Here is a 16,507-nt window from a genome sequence, read left to right as displayed (position 1 = left end):
TAGAGGTGAGAGATTAAGATGTTCTCAAGTCTTTCCTGGGCGTGCCACAGCCCTGAGCCCTTGTGGCCTTCTAGATGCCCGCAAATACACTGGAGCTTTTCAAAGCCCCCTGTGGACATCTCATTCCCCCAATTTTTCTTCTAAGTTTTTGGCTCACCTCTTGCCTGTCTCAGCTGGTGTCACTCCCTCAGGCAACTACAATAGAAAACAATTAGCCCTGAATATTTTTAGCAGTGTCCTGGGGACAGACTTTCCTCCCTGGGCAAGCTCTGATTCAAGTAACATCAAGCCCTGAACATGAGGCATTTTCGGAAACCTGCCAGACAGGTCAGCTAGTGACAGTTCGATGGGGATGGGTCTTTTCAGAGCTCCAAACCCATTATGGCTGCTTGGCTGCTGGTTGTCTCAGCTACCATGGTTCTGAGACTGATGGTTTTCAAAGTTATGGAGGACATTGTGAGAGCAAGATGGGAATAGTGCAAGTTATAATGCCACGAAGTTTGCTCCCGTTATCAAGATTCCACCATGTTTCTTCACTAAACCCTCCTCAGATTCTTACAAGCCGTTGATTAATTTCTAGACTTCTGAAAAGTTGATTTTGACCATTTTTACCAGTGTTCTCATTGTTTTTATGCATTTGCAGAAGTCCTTTCTCAAATGTTTCAAAAATGTTCTCCCTGTGGTTATTTATTTATAAATTAATTACTTAAAATGAAATTACATGAGAAATTCAGTTCCTCACTCACACACACTAGCCACATTTTAAGTGCTTGATAACAACATGGGGCTAATAATGAGTGTATTTGGTAGTGCAGACAAATGTTTACATTATTGCAGAAAGTTATCTTGGACAGGACCCAGAAACAGGGAATCTAGAATCAGGGTAGAATTCTAGACACCCTTGTTCATCCCTTGTGCCCTTCCAGGTCTGTCCCCCACAGTAACCACACTGGAGTGGACTCCCTGTGTACCTTGCCACCTTGGCACAGAGACTGGACAGAGTTACCATCTATGAGGAATTCCTGCAGCTGACCCAGAATGCACCCAGCTGCAGAACTTGACCCTGGACAGGAAGAGTGTCCTTGGAGATGGTAAGGCTCCCTGGTCATTGGGAAAGGAAGTGAGGCCTTTCTGGGGACTCTGGATGCCTGGGGCTGAGAGAGCATTGAACTTTCTCAGGCTGGCAGGAGGTGGCATAGTCCCCCAGTCTTTACCCACCATTGAGAGAGAGAAAAGGACACCAGTGTAATATAAGAGGCCGTCACCTTCTCCTAGACAGCTCTGTGACCTCAAGCTAGTCACCTCCCCTCTCTGGACTTTTGTTTCCTTATCTCTGCACTGAAAGCCACTGGGCCAGATGGTCAGTGAGGGCCTCCAGCTGTGTGTGAAGCAGACTTACAGGTTTGGGGGTCATGTGGTTTCTGATCCACAGGCTATAGTTTGCCAAGTCCCACTCTAGATGAGCATCAATGTGCTAGAACTTTCTGCAGTGGTGGAATGTTCTATATCTGTGCTCTCCAGTGCATAGCCGCATGTGGCTGTTGAGTACTCGAAGGATGGTATTGTGACTGGTCTTTATTGTTACTGATTTTTAATGTTACTGAGGTACTAGATTTTTTTATTTTATTTAACTAAAATTAATTTTAATTCAAAAAGAGACTTGTTGCTGCTCCATATCAGACAGCACACCTCTAAGAGTTTGTCTGGATAGAGGTACAAGTAGGGGGACCTGCACCCCTCCCCCCATGCCCACTGGGTGTTGTGTGTCCTCCCCTCCTGGAGTTTATGTTGTAGCTGGCAGTAACAGAAAGAGAGAATTGAAACTTATCAATTATTTGATGTGAACAAACTCATACTTGGAGGCGGTAATCAGAGAAGACTTCCTGCAGGATATTACATTGTAGATTAATCCTAGAAAATGAATATTAAGCAAATAGATAAAGGAGAAGGGGATGATGTGTTTCCAGGCATGGAAGAACACATTTGAGTGGGATTTTACAAATTTAGAGAGATCCCATAGGCTTGCCAACTGTGATGACCCATTCTCCCCCCGACTATCATAAGAAAGTCCAGCCCAAATTCAGTCCTCTGTGCCCAGAGGTATGAATTTGGTTTAATTTATTAAACTTTTGTTCTGTGATAATGGTCTTGGATTTTGTAGCAAAGTGTGCTCACTTTTTAGAGATGGAAACTAAAATGGGGTGAAACATGATGATGTCTACTTGACTTTAATATTTCATTGAAAACATGGGATGAATCAAGGGTGGCAAGTGTTAATAATTTATACATTGATGAAATATTGTTTTAATTGGATGGAATATACATTGTTAAATCTAGATGATGGATGTTTATGAGACTGTTCCCTTTATTTTTCTGTGTCTAAAAAGTTTTATTAAAAAGAGTGAAACACACTCACATGCATTCTCCATTTCATTCACTTCCAGAATATTCTCCCAATAGAGATGACACCTTGACTGAGAAGCCTGGTAAACCTGCAGGAAGCCCCAGCCCATGGTAGGGGACGAGTATCTTGATGCTGTGTCTCATCGAAGAGAACCATGAGCACAGTGTCTTGGATGATGGAGAATGTTGGCCAACCCTTGTCAAGGTGGGTTGAGGCACAGTGGGGTCACCAGGAACCCTGGGGCCATGACAAGACGTGGCTCACCCCACCATTTGTCTCCCCAGACCTCCCGTTCTGGGCCCTCATCCTCATCTGCTTGGCGGGACTCCTGGTGCTCATCACAGGCCTGATCTGCTGTCTCCTGGTAAGCCATTACATGTTGCTTCTCTTCTTACTATTGTGTTGTAAGAGCTCTTTATATATTATAAATACACATCCTTTTCTAGGGATATGTTTTGTGGATGTTTTCTCCCAGTCTGTGTGTGGCTTGCCTTCTCCTTCACAACATGAGTCATTTGGGAAATGTAAGTGACAGTCATCATGAGATTCCACCACACTTGAGAATGGCTAAAATTAAAAAAACTGACTATAGCAAGTGTTGTTGAAGATGTCAAGTCACTGAAACTCTCATCAGTGCTGGTGAAAAATAGCTTGGATGCATCTGTAATAATTACATAAGCCTACCCAGCCATTCCTCTCCTAAGAATCCATCTAAGGGAAATAAACACATATGTCTATACACAGACTTGTACACACATGTTGATAACAACCTATTTATAGTAGACAAAAACGGAAAACAACCCAAATGTCCATCTACTGGTGAACAGATACACAAAGTGTGGTATATCCCCACAGTGGAATACTATTCAACCATAAAAAGGAATGAATTATTTTTTTTCTTTTTTAATTATTTTATTGAAATTATAAAGGGTTTTAACATTGTGTAATTTTGGGTGTTCATTATTATTTGTGAATTTCTGTATAGACTGCATCGTGCTTACCACCAGTAGTCTGACTTTTATCCATACCATGCACATGTGCCCCTTTAACTTTTTCACTCAACACCCAGCCCCCTTCCACTCTGGCAAGCACTAATCTTTTCTCTTTATCCCTGTGTATGTTTATCTTCTACATGTGAGTGAAATCATGCATATTTATTTGTCTGGCTTATTTCATTTAACATCATACCCTAAGGTCCATCCAGGTTGTTGCAAACAGGATGATCTTGTCTTATTTTCTGGCTGAGTAGTATTCCATTGTATATAATACATACCATATCTTCTTTATCCATTCATCTGTAGCAGGGCACTTGGGGTGCTTCCATGTCTTGGCTATTGTGAATAATGCCGCAGTGAACACAGGGGTGTGTAAATCTCTTTGAATTGTTGATTTCAAATTCTTTGGATAAATACCCAGTAGTGGGATAGTTGGAAGGTATGGTATTTCTATTTTTAATTTTTTGAGAAATTTCCATACTGTTTTCACTGGTGGCTGCACCAGTTTGCATTCCCACCAGCAGTGTGTGAGGGTGCTCTCTTCTCCTTATCCTCTCCAACAGTTGTTATTTTTTGTCTTGGGAGTTATAGCCATTCTGACAGGTGTAAGGTGATCTCTCATTGTAGTTTTGATTTGAATATTCCTAATAATTAGTGATGTTATACATCTTTTCATGTGCCTGTTGGGCTTCTGTATATCTTCTTTGGAAAAATGTCTGTTCATATCCTCTGCCCATTTTTAGATTGGATTATCTTTTTTGTTGTTGTTGTGTGTATGAGTTGTTTATATATTTTGGAGATTAACCCCTTGTCAGATATATGATTTGCAAATATTTTCTCCCAGATCGTGGGATGTCTTTTCGTTGTTTTTTTTTTTTTTTTGGAGGAAGATCAGCTCTGAGCTAACATCCGTGCTAATCCTCCTCTTTTTTTCTGAGGAAGACCGGCTCTGAGCTAACATCTATTGCTAATCCTCCTCCTTTTTTTTTTCCCCAAAGTCCCAGTTGATAGTTGTATGTCATAGTTGCACATCCTTCTAGTTGCTGTATGTGGGACGCGGCCTCAGCATGGCCGGACATGTGGTGCGTCTGTGCGCGTCTGGGATCCGAACCTGGGCCATCAGTAGCGGAGCTCGCGCACTTAACCACTAAGCCATGGGGCTGGCCCTGTCTTTTCGTTGTGTTCATCGTTTCCTTTGCCTTGCAGAAGCCTTTTAGTCTCATGTAGTCCCATTTGTATATTTTTTCTTTTCTTTCCCTTGCCTGAGTAGACATGGTATTGGGAAGGGAGCAGCTAAGACCGATGTCAAAGACTGTACTCCATATATTTTCTTCTAGGAGTTTTATGATTTCAAGTGTTAGAGTCAAGTCTTTTATCCATTTCGAGTTAATTTTTGTGTATGGTGGAAGATAATGATCTACTTTCACTCATTTGCATGTGGCTGTCCAGTTTTCCCAACAGCATTTATTGAAGAGACTTTCCTTTCTCCATTGTATGATCTTGGCTCCCTTGTCAGAGATTAACTGACCACAGATGTGTGGTTTTCTTTCTGGGCTTTCAGTTCTGTTCCATTGATCTATGAGTCTGTTTTTGTGCCAGTACCGTGCCATTTTTATTACTTTAGCTATGTAATATATTTTCAAGTTAGGATTGTGATGCCTCCAGCTTTGTTCTGTCTTCTCAGGATTTCTTTGGCTATTTGAGGTCTTTTGTTATTCCGTATATATTTTAGGATTCTGTGTTCTGTTTCTATGAAGAATGTCATTGGGATTCTGATTGGGATTGCTTTGAATCTGTAGATTACTTTAGGTAATATGGAAATTTTAACTGTGTTTATTCTTCCAATCCATGTGCATGGAATATCTTCCCAATACTTCAGGTCATCATAGATTTCTTTCAATAATGTCTTATAGTTTTCATTGTATAGGTCTTTAACCTCTTCGGTTAAATTTATCCCTAGACACTTTTTTCTTTTGGTTGCAATTGTAAATGGGATTGTATTCTTGAGTTCTCTTTCTGTTAGTTCATTATTAGAGTATAGAAATGCAACTGCTTTTTGTAAGTTGATTTTGTACGCTGCAACTTTGCTGTAGTTGTTGATTATTTCTAGTATTTTTCTGATGGATTATTTAGGGTTTTCTATATTTACAATCATGTCATTTGCAAACAGTAAGAATTTCATTTCTTCTTTTCCAATTGGATTCATTTTATTTCTTATTCCAGCCTAATTTCTCTGGTCAAAACCTCCAGTACTATGTTGAATGCGAGTGGCGAGAATGGACATATTTGTCTTCTTCCTGTTCTCAGAGGAATGGCTTTAATTTTTTTGCCATTAAGTATGATGTTGGCTGTGGGTTTGTGATGTATGGCCTTTATTGTGTTGAGGTACTTTCCTTCTATACCCATTTTATTGAGAGTTTTTATCATAAATGCATGTTGGATCTTGTCAAATCCTTTCTCTGCATCTGTGGAGAGGATCATGTGATTTTTATTCCTCATTTTGTTAATGTGGTGTATCACATTGATTGATTTGCGGATGTTGAACCATCCCTGCATCCCTGGTATAAATTCCACTTGATCATGGTATATGATCCTTTTAATATATTGCTGTGTTCCATTTGCTGATATTTAGTTGAGGATTTTTGCATCTGTGTTCATCAGTGATATTGGCCTGTACTATTCCTTCTTTGTGCTGTCCTAGCCTGCTTTTGCTGTCAGGGTGATGTTGGCCTCATAGAACGAATTAAGAAGTGTTCCATCTTCTTCAACTGTTTGGAATAGTTTGAGAAGCATAGGTATTAAATCTTGTTTGAATATTTGGTAGAATTCTCCAGAGAAGACATCTGGTCCTGGACTTTTGTTTTTTGGGAGGTTTCTGATGACCATTTTGATCTCTTTACTTGTGATTGGTCTGTTCATTTTCTCTATTTCTTCTTGAATCAGTTTTGGGAGGTTGTATGAATCTAATAATTTATCTATTTCTTTTAGGTTATCCAATTTGGTGGCATGTAAGTTGTTCAGTGTATTCTCTTATTGTCCTTTGGATTTCTGTGGTATCTGTTGCAATTTCTCCTCTTTCATTTCCAATTTTATGTCTTTGAGGCTTCTCTCATTTTTTCTTAGTGAGTCTGGCTAAGGGTCTGTCAGTTTTGTTTCAATCTTCAGAAAGAACCAGTTCTTTGTTTCATTGATCCTTTCTACTGTTTTTTTAGTCTCTATTTCATTTATTTCTGCTCTAATTGTTATTATTTCCCTCATTCTGCTGACTTTGGGTTTCATTTGTTCTTCATTTTCTGGTTCTATTAGGTGTAGTTTAAGGTTACTTATTTGGTATTTTTCTTGTTTGTTGAGGTGCGCTTGTATTGCTATGAATTTCCTTCTTAGAACTGCTTTTGCTGCATCCCATAAGAGTTGTTTTGTTGTCTTTTCATTTTCATTTGTCTTCAGGTAATTTCTGATTTCTCCTTTGGTTTGTTCATTGATCCAATGTTTCTTCAGTCGGGTGTTCTTTAGTCTCCACATATTTGTAACTTCCCCATCTTTTGTCTTGTAGTTGATTTATGGTGTCATAGCATTGTGGTCAGAAAAGAAGCTTGATATGATTTCAATCTTAAATTTATTCAGGCTTGCCTTGTTTCACAACATATGGTATATCTTTGAAAAGGTTCCATGTGCACTTAAGAAGAATATGTATCCACCTTTTTTGGGAGGGTATGCTCTCTCTATATCGATTAAGTTCATCTGATCATATGTTTCATTTAATTCCACTATTTACTTGTTGCCTTTCTATACATGATCTATCCATGGATGTAAGTGGGTTGTTCAGTTTCCCTGCTATTATTGTGTTGCTGTTAATTTCTCCCTTTAGGTCTATTGATAGTTGCTTTATATTCTGTTGTGCTGCTGTGTTAGGTGCATATATCTTTATAAGTGTTATGTCCCCTTGGTGGAAAGTCCGCTTTATCATTATATACTGCTCCTCTTTGTCTCTCATAGTCTTTTTTATCTTGAAGTCTGCTCTGTCTGATATAAGTATGGAAACATCTACTTTCTTTTATTTGCCATTTTCTTGCAGTATTGTCTCCCATCCATTCATTCTGAGCCTGTTTGTTTTTAGTGCTCTGATGTGTTTCCTGGAGGCAGCGTATTGTTGGGTCTTGTTTTCTAATCCACCCCACCACTCTATGTCTGTTGATTGGAGAATTCAATCGATTTACATTTAGAGTGATTATTGATACATGAGGGCTTAATCCCACCTAATCTATATTTCCATTGTTTCTCTTCCTTTCTGTTTCTGACTACCATTTAATTTTGGGGGTTTTCTGTGGAGGTTTTCTCTTTTTTTATGATCTATGGCTCTGCTCTGATTTTCTGTTTGCTGGTTACTGTGAGGTTGTATGAAGATCTCATAGATGACATAGTCCATCTTCTGAAAGCCTCTTATCTCCATTAGCCTAAGCAGGTTCCATCCCTTTCCTCTTCTCCTTCTGAGTTATTGTTGTCACAAGTTATTCATTTTTGTGTTGTGCGTTTGTGACTAAGCTGAAGTGTTTATAGTTACTTCTGATGCTTTCCTTCCCTTCTTCTTTTAAGTTATAATTAAGTATTTGCTACCCTGTTGTGAAGCAGAGCTGTAGCTTTCTGATTTTGTCTGTCTATTTATCTCTTTGCCCAAAGCTTTGTAGACATTTGCCTTCTTTTTGTTTCAGGTATGAGGACGTTCTTGATCATTGCTTGTATGGGAGATCTAGTGGCGTTGAACTCTCTCAGCCTTTGTTTATCTGGGAACACTTTTATTTCTCTATTGTATCATAAGGATCGTCTCACTGGATAGAGTATTCTTGGCTGAAAGTTTTTGTCTTTCAGTATTTTTAATATATCATTCCATTCTTTCCTTGCCTGTAAAATTTCTGCCAAGAAATATGCTGAAAGCCTGATAGGTGTTCCTTTGTAGGTTATTTTCTTCTGTCTTGCTTCCCTTAATATTTTTTCTTTGTCATTGTCTTTTGCCAATTTTACTATTATATGTCTTGGAGAAGGTCTTTTAGCATTGATGTAATTAGGCGTTCTGTTGGCTTCATGTATTTGTAATTCTGGTTCTTCCCCAGGTTTTGGAAGTTCTCAGCTATTATTTCTTTGAACAAGCTCTCTGCTCATTTCTCCCTCTTTTCTCCCTCTGGGATACATATAATTCTTAGATTGTTTTTATAATTGAGTCATATATTTCTCCAAGAATTCCTTCATTTTTTAAAACTCTGAGTCCTCTCTCCTCATCCACTGGAAGCATTTCTATATTTCTATCCTCTACATCACTAATTCTTTCATCCATAATATCAGCTCTGTTTTTTAAGGATTCTAGATTCTTTTTTATCTCATTAATTATGTTCATATCCAGAATTTCTGCTTGTTTTTTTTAAAACAGTTTCAGTCTCTTTGATTAAGTATTCCTTTTCCTCATTAATTTTATTCCTGAGTTTATTGAACTGTCTGAACATTCTTGTAACTTGGTGAGTTTCTTTAATGACAGTTATTTTGAATTCTCTGTCATTTAGTTTGTAAATTTCTGTGACTTCAAGGTTCATATCTGGAGATTTGTCATTTCCTTCTGCTCTGAATTGTTAGTGTAGTTTCTTATGGTGTTTGATGAACTAATCTTTTGCCTGCATATTTGTGGTAGTATCAGGCCGCAGATTCCACCTGCTACTGCTGTGGGGGAAGCATGAGCTTTGTTTGTGATCCCACTGCATATGCTGGAAGTTGCGTGGGTACAGTGGGTGTTCCCATCCGCCCAGAAAGCATTCACACTGGGCTCAGAGCTGCCACCACATGGAAGCACCTACCCAGTTGTGAGACCGCAGCACTACTATGGGTATTTGTGCCATCTGGGAAAGCATTTGCATGTGCGCATATATCTGCTGCTGCCTTTTCTTATGCTCATGCCAGCCTCTGTGCTTGGTGGGTGGGACTTCTTCATGGATTCTGAGCATTGGCCAATCATTGGGACTGCAGTGGCATGGTGGGCTTTCCAACCATCCCGGAAAGCATTCATTTGCGGGTCCAGGGCTGCCGCCAACATCTCCCAGAGTTGCACCAAGGTGCATTCCTAGTTTTGGGGGTGCAGCAGTACTATTGGCTCTCACTACAACCTGGGAAGCACTCGGGTGTGTGCACAGTGCTGCCAGGGAAGGGTTGGGGATAGGAATGAATTCATAGTACATGCAATGACAAGCATAAATCTCAAAATAATTATGCAGAGTGAAAGAAGCCAGTAAAAAATGAGTACATAGTATATGATCCCATTTATAAAAATCCTTGGAAAATACAGGAAAATCTATAGGGACATATACCGGATCACTGGCTGCCTGGGAATGAGAATGTGTTTGCAAATGGCAGGGAAGGAGGAATTAAAATGAGCACGAGGAAATTTGGGGAGGATAGGCATTCCTTTTCTTGATTGTGGTGTTGGGTGAATAAGTTATAATCAAAATGTATCAAATTGTTCACTTTAAATGTATGTAGTTTACTGTATGTCGTTAATACCTCAATTAAGCTAGAGCATGTAGGGGAAAGAGAGGGAGAGAGAGCCGAAAGAGGGAAAAGGAAAGGAAAAGAAGGACTGAGGGTGAAAATTAAGTGGACAAAAGGAAGAGGGAGACACAGGAGGCATCGGGTCTCTGTGGCTATGGCATCTCCTTCCCTTGGAGTCTCCCACACTGGGCAGCTGACTGGATCATTCTGATGCGCTCTCCTCACCTCACAAGTCACTGTCTGCTGGCAGAAGAAGGAGGGCGACTATGAGCTCCAGAGACGACGCCTGGGCTATTACCTGCCTCATGGTGAACTACGGAAGCTGCGATGAATAGATCTGACTAGATCTGAAGTCCTCTTTTCCCAGCTGGGATCCAGAGGAGCTTGGCTGGAACAGAACGAAATGACATTGGACAGACACAGGCTCCGAGCCTTTCTAGACTTGGCCCCTGACTGGCTCACAGGGGACTAAGCTGAAATGTTTCACCTTCCTTAAGTCTTGAAAGTGACTGCAACTTCTGTCCTATAGTGTCACACCAGTTCATCCCTCAGGGACACCAGAATTGGTGAAACCAGCACAGACATTGCCATCATGTAAAATCGTATCCCCACTTCAGTGCAAGGTTTCCCTTCTTAGGAAACTTTGGAACATCCCTCCCCTTGACTCTGTGCAGCCATCACACCCCTCTCGGTTCCTCCATATTCCTCCCCCACTGAAGGCCTGGAAGTCTCAAGTTCCCCTTTTCTGCTTCATTATCTGAAGCTCAGATTCACCAGGACTTCCAGATCAATCTCCCTCGATGGCTCCTCTCCCCACTCATGGGTCCTCCATGATGGGAAACAAGCCAAGATGGGAGGAATGTGTGAGACATGACTCTGCAGTCACCTTGGGCCTTGGGAGCTGAAATGACTAGGTGTCTGGGAGGCCTGAAACCCAGAGTAACACCAAGGCTCTGGGAAGAGAGTATCTGCTCTGGATGTAAAAGTGAATAAAACTCGGGGGGAGAAATCTGAGAGAAAAGAAAGAGTCTTTTTTCATCTTTCTCTCTACAGAGTCCAACTAGCCTCACAGCAGAGGCTCCCCAACAAGCAGCCCTGAACATCCCAGGCATGAGGCAGGCTGCATTGTTCTGCAGTGGGTCTGTGGGTGCAGATTATATTATCTGTACACACTGTGCAGACGACCACAGCTGAAGATACCCAAGGGCTGAGAATTAAAGTCATGGTCATGCCACTCTCTCAGACTTTTTGTGTGTGAGCTTCACATTCTCAATCTTAAGCAGTGATTCTCTGAGAATGCACACTCTGAGGATTATAATGATTAATAATATTAATATATTATTGTTATACATTGCATATATTATACATTATACACTGTACATTATAATTATAAATTAATGTATAATTATTATTATACATTAATATATCATTATTATATATAGCGTTATTATGATATCATTGTAATGGTTAATAATCGTTATCATTATTGACTATTTAATTTCTCCTAAGCAACATGACTGGCAAGCTCTGCGTGTATTATCTCAGTTACAGTCACAATATTTAGGGTTTTAGTCCCATTTTAAGGTAAAGATGTGGAGGCTCAGAAATATTAAATAACTTGACAAAGAAGGAAAAAAATTACTACAAAGCTAAATTAAACACCTATTTGCACTATGTCTCAAAGAAAGAAAGACGTTATCTGACTTACAAACAGACTCAAAGTTGACCTCCCACAGGCCTGCAGTGAAAGAACTGGTAAAGAATATACATCAGGAAGAAGAAATGTGATCCCAGGAAAACATAACAGTAATCGCAAGGAAAGGAAAAAACCGTCTGTCTAATTTAGTATTAGTTTTAAAACAAGACATTAAAAACACATTTGAACCAAAATTCCAGATGATTACCACATGGAAGAATAGAGGAGAGAAGATTTAGCTAAAAAATAACTCATTTTTTAGGGAAGATATAAATACTAAGATGCTCTACTATTGTTTAACACATTGTTCTCAGAAACTGATAAATTTGTGGGAAAAAAGTAAGGAATGATAAAGGGGATTGGAATAGTGCAACATACTTGATGAGACAAATAGACAAATCCCAACACACTGGCTTATTTTGAGACTTGTGATGCTGAAAACAGTTGTTCTCCTGACAGCATGATACCACAATGGCATATCAATTTTCATGAATCAAATTTCCAACGCATATAAATCTAAAAAGGAAAATCCAGTATTTCATTGTATGCCACTAGTGATTCAACATGCAACAAATACCAGAAAAATAGAGACCCAGAAGTAGGTGTCTTTTTTGAGAAGACAGATATAACAGCTCTTTAGTGAAATATTATGTTGGAATCTATTGCAATATTACACAAAAAGGACAATCTATTTGGACTAGGTATGTTTTCTCTGTGACTATGATGGCAAAACTTTAAGAATCCCCTGACTGTGATAACTCTCTGTTGATCTTAAAATACAAATACATAACACTCAGGAAAGGAAAGGAAGGAAAGATCTCCTTTCTCTCCTCACCTGGAACTCAATCTCCCACCTCAGAAACATCACTGTCCGTATCTTCTCTGTCATGCAAAGGAATCAAAGAAAAGAAAAGAAAAGAAAAGTATTGGTATATATTAAAGTTTCAAGAGCTCAAAGCAAGAAAACCTAATGACCCCTGCAGAGGCATTGATTTAGTGTGAGATCCATGTCATCTGCCCCGTCTTGTCTTTTATCACCGTGTTTGTCGGGACGTCCTTCTTGGCCCCTCATTCTCCCTGCCTCACTAGCGAGTCTGTCTGCATCAGCGCTACCGCCAGTCTCTCTCTTGCCGTCTTCACTTTCTCTTCCTGTTTCCTGATATCGTCCTGAGTCACCAGAATTTGTTTGCAAAGGAGGTGTGGGATGTACAGACCAGCTCCTGGGATCGTCTCTGCTGAATCTGAAGACCAGGCAGGGGTGGGCATGGGACTGGAGTTCAGACCACCTGCGACCACTCCTCACAGGGATACACCTGTGCAACTAGGTGAAAGATTCAGCAGGGCTTTGGCAAGGTCCAAAGGACTTAATGGTTCACCTGCACTCTGCAGGCCTGGAGACCTTGCAGTCTCTTCTGCCAGCAGAGTTGTTGGGGCTGCTCCCATTGATGGCATCTGACCTCATTGCCAGGATAGGATGTGATTCTAGTAACTGGCCTCTTGAATATGTAACTGGACATCCTCAAAGGGATGGTGATGCTCAAACCAGGCTTTGGGTTGGATTGGTTTCCACAATCATGTCGCTTCCTCTGTGATGATTTGACCATCATACATCTTTTCCTCTTACCCTATAAAAATAAATTGTGAATGTGGATCAGAGTGATAAATGAAGCCTGCTTTCCCATGACAATTATGTCAGATGCCTTGTACTTCTACCCTCCTTCTCTCCCTGTGGGGATTAATCTGACTTGTGTCCTGGGACATCATCAAAGAGATTTGGGTCAAGAACAGAAAGCTCGAGGTCAAAACTCAGGACTACGGCAGGTCATTTCTTCTCCCCTATGTTGTTAGACACTTATGAGAATGACTTTGTTCTCTTTTCGTCCTTGTCACTCTCAACAATAAAAGCCCTGGTGCTCCCTGTAAGACACACGTTCCCCAGTCTTTTTCTAAATCCCAAATCATAGTATTCTTCTGTACTATATGACTATTCATTTGATTAACCCATTGACCAGTTGGTGTTCATAGCTCAATTAGAGCTTAAATCAGTAGTGAAATTATCATCCACCCCACTCCTAGTGACTCTTATTTGACAACTGTGAACATTAAATCTCAGTACAGAGAATGTATGTCTGAAAAAACTCAACTTACAAATGGAGAATGTGCTGTAAGTGGGAAGTACACACTGGATTTATGAAACCCAGGAAAAAAATGTAAACTCTCTCATTATTAACTTTTGTATAGACTGCACCCACATTGATGATATCTTAGTTATAGTGTGTTAAAATACCCTATTAAAATTAGTTTCAGCTGTTTGCTTTCATTTTTTAAAATGTGGCTACTGAGAAAAAAATTAAATTCTATAATATAGAATGCTTAATGTTACTATTGGACAGTGCCGATGAAACCACCAGTGAAAATAAATTCCAGGGAATTTATTAGGGAAATTGTTAGGGAAATTTTTTCCCTAGAAAAGGAGTCCACACTGCAAGATGCAGCAAAAACTGTCATACACACACACACACTCATACACACACACTGACACAATGAAACAAACCTCTTCCTAGAGACACCACTTCTCACATGGCATGAGGTTGCACTCCTACTTAGTCCTAAGTGGACTAATCTCAAGAAAGAAGGCAGAAGTCAAGGTTATTTACCAGTTAGGAATATCTAAAACAGAGACTAAAGCTCAAGATATGTGGTGAATTTCCTGTCGTGGCTTCTGTTATTAATTCAATATTTTAGGGAGACTTTTCCAAGGAGAGTTGTTTTAAAACTCACTTTTTCTTTACTATGTAAAAATAGGCTATATAAAGAATAGTTACTCTAGCCAATCAATGAAAAGGAGATGATAGAACATGAATACCCTTATTATAAGTCACTACTGGATTAGAGAGTCAGGGAACAGCTGACATTGTGTTAACTTTGCCTTAATTAAGCTGATTCTGATTTCATGACCATTATATTGATTGTATTATGCTAGAACCTATGAAATTTCCCAGCCCCCCTACTATTTAACCACTAAGGCCCACCAACTAGACCAGTCCTTGCTGACACATCCCCTGCCTCCATCCCTTCTGACAACACCTGGAGGATTTTCCTCAAATCCAACTCTGTCCCTGTGCTCTTCTACCTGACCCAGGGCCAGGGAATCATTTTCTCCAAGGCTCAGCCTTTGCGTGTGCCCAGCTCTGGGGATGGGCACTTCTCCCTCGAGTGAAGACAAGGATCAGAGTGCAGACCCTGTGAGCTGCAGCAATTGGACAATGACTGGGGTTTGCTGACAGAAAAGAACCTTTAGTGGGCACGGTTACCAGGGTCCAAGAAGCCTCAGTGATTCCTCCAGGAAATGTGATGCAGGACACAGCAGGAATGTCTGCCTGTGGTTCGGCTTGGGAATGCCTGTAGGGTGACATAGGTGACATTGGTAATGCATTTGCCAATGTTGTTCAATCATTTATTCATCGTATGTCATGGAGTGCATTCTGCATACATCCAGGCAACAGTCTAACCCTCTGGGGCTCACAGGCAGTGTCAGAAGAAATTCTAAATTTTATTTCTAATATATAGGTACAGCACTGGTAATACACTAGGTGTTCCAAGCATTTTTCAAACATTAACTCCTTTAATACTCTCCATAAACCTACAAAGTAGGTATGCTGATCATTATTACCAACTGAGTGATGAAGAAACTGAGGCACCAATCAGGTAAATAACTCAGTCAATACAAATATCTAGTAAGGGATTGAGCTGGAATTTGGACAAGAGGAGTTAGCTCCGTACTTTGTGCTCTTAACCACGACGTTTAGTCTCTGAAGACTTCACATCATGAAAAAATTTGATAAGTTATTCATTTTCTTGGTGCATTGAGTAGCCACACTATTTTATCTGTCTGAAAAATAGAATACCTGCGTAGAAACTACTGCACATACACACTCAAATTACATCTACCAATGTCCCCAGTCCCTGAAAATTAATACAGAGACAGGAACAGGGGTTGGGGGAGGGGCTGGGTGGGATTTAACCCTCCAGGAGCTGCTGGGACCAGGGTCTCACCAGGATCTGCAGGACCCTCTCAGTGGAGTTGAACGTGGCTGAGCCGTTGCTCATGTGTGATGAATACCGGAGGGTGGAGATGGTGACGTCGACTGTGAGGGTCTTCAGGTTGTGCCCCAAAGCTGTAAGATGAGAGGGAGAGCGATGGCCATCTCTGAAAGCTGGCCTGAGTCCACACCAGATTCCTGCACTCATTATCATCTGTTGTCTTCTCTCACAGTGGCACCACCACCCACCCGTGTGGTCACCCAAGTCAGAACCAGCATATCTGCTCAGCTCTTCCTCCCTCCCAGTAACACCCATTCACCTTGCACACTGGTCCTCACATACACTCCCTCTCTCCATCCCTTTCCTAGCACAGGTTTTAACTTCCTTCGCCCGGACCAACACCCCAGCAGGCTCACTGGATGCTCTGTCTAAAGGATGTTCTACGTGGACTACTAGAAGAATCTTTCTGAAATGAATACCTCACTAGTGCCACCACTGCTCTAGTACCACCCATGGCTCCCTATGGCCTTCAGTGTTTAGTTCAACCTTCTGGACCTGGCACTTAAGGCTCTACTCAATCTGGCTCCTGCTGACCTTTCAGTCTCATTTTATCCATCTACTGCGGGTTAAACATTAAGCTTAATGCAACCCAAATTCATTTCAATTCGCCCCATAGGGCATGTTGTTTCTGGCCGGAGCCTTTGCTCATGGAATCCTCTCTGCCAGGAAAACCCTTCATCCTCTATTTGCCAGGGTTCCTCCTACTCATTCTTAAAGACTCCATCCTGGTGAAAATTTCTCTACCAAGCTCTTCCCCTCCAAATTATGCCAGGCGCCTCT

The 16,507-nt window shown here is 40.6% G+C and overlaps 1 protein-coding gene and 1 pseudogene across 15 annotated transcripts in view; one reads left to right on the top strand and one right to left on the bottom strand.

Annotated features, from left to right (window-relative positions):
• Positions 1-3,764, top strand: part of LOC147911439 (ral guanine nucleotide dissociation stimulator-like) — a 321,882-nt gene extending 318,118 nt beyond the window's left edge. For 12 of the 14 annotated variants that reach the window (XR_015550913.1, XR_015550923.1, XR_015550924.1 and 9 more), the window contains 3 exons: positions 2,445-2,608; positions 2,689-2,768; positions 3,706-3,764. Coding sequence is in view for 2 of the 14 variants with exons in the window: in XM_087427969.1 (XP_087284095.1) it covers positions 927-944 (18 nt within the window). In the remaining 12 variants the exon portion in view is untranslated. The other 2 variants (XM_087427969.1, XM_087427970.1) reach the window with 2 other exon arrangements.
• Positions 3,765-11,171: 7,407 nt separating this feature from the next.
• LOC147911438 (methyl-CpG-binding domain protein 3-like 1) lies at positions 11,172-15,068 on the bottom strand (annotated as a pseudogene). Its single transcript, XR_015550934.1, has 2 exons — positions 14,938-15,068; positions 11,172-13,248 (listed from the first exon to the last, which is right to left on the bottom strand). The product of XR_015550934.1 is annotated as a methyl-CpG-binding domain protein 3-like 1 (transcript).
• Between the last annotated feature and the right edge of the window lie 1,439 nt (positions 15,069-16,507).

Source organism: Ceratotherium simum, unplaced genomic scaffold, assembly GCF_057802395.1.
Source record: "Ceratotherium simum simum isolate JZ-2026a unplaced genomic scaffold, ASM5780239v1 HiC_scaffold_43, whole genome shotgun sequence".
NCBI lineage: Eukaryota > Metazoa > Chordata > Mammalia > Perissodactyla > Rhinocerotidae > Ceratotherium > Ceratotherium simum.
The sequence above is the reverse complement of the archived record's forward strand: the minus strand, read 5'-3'. Positions and strand labels throughout refer to the sequence as shown.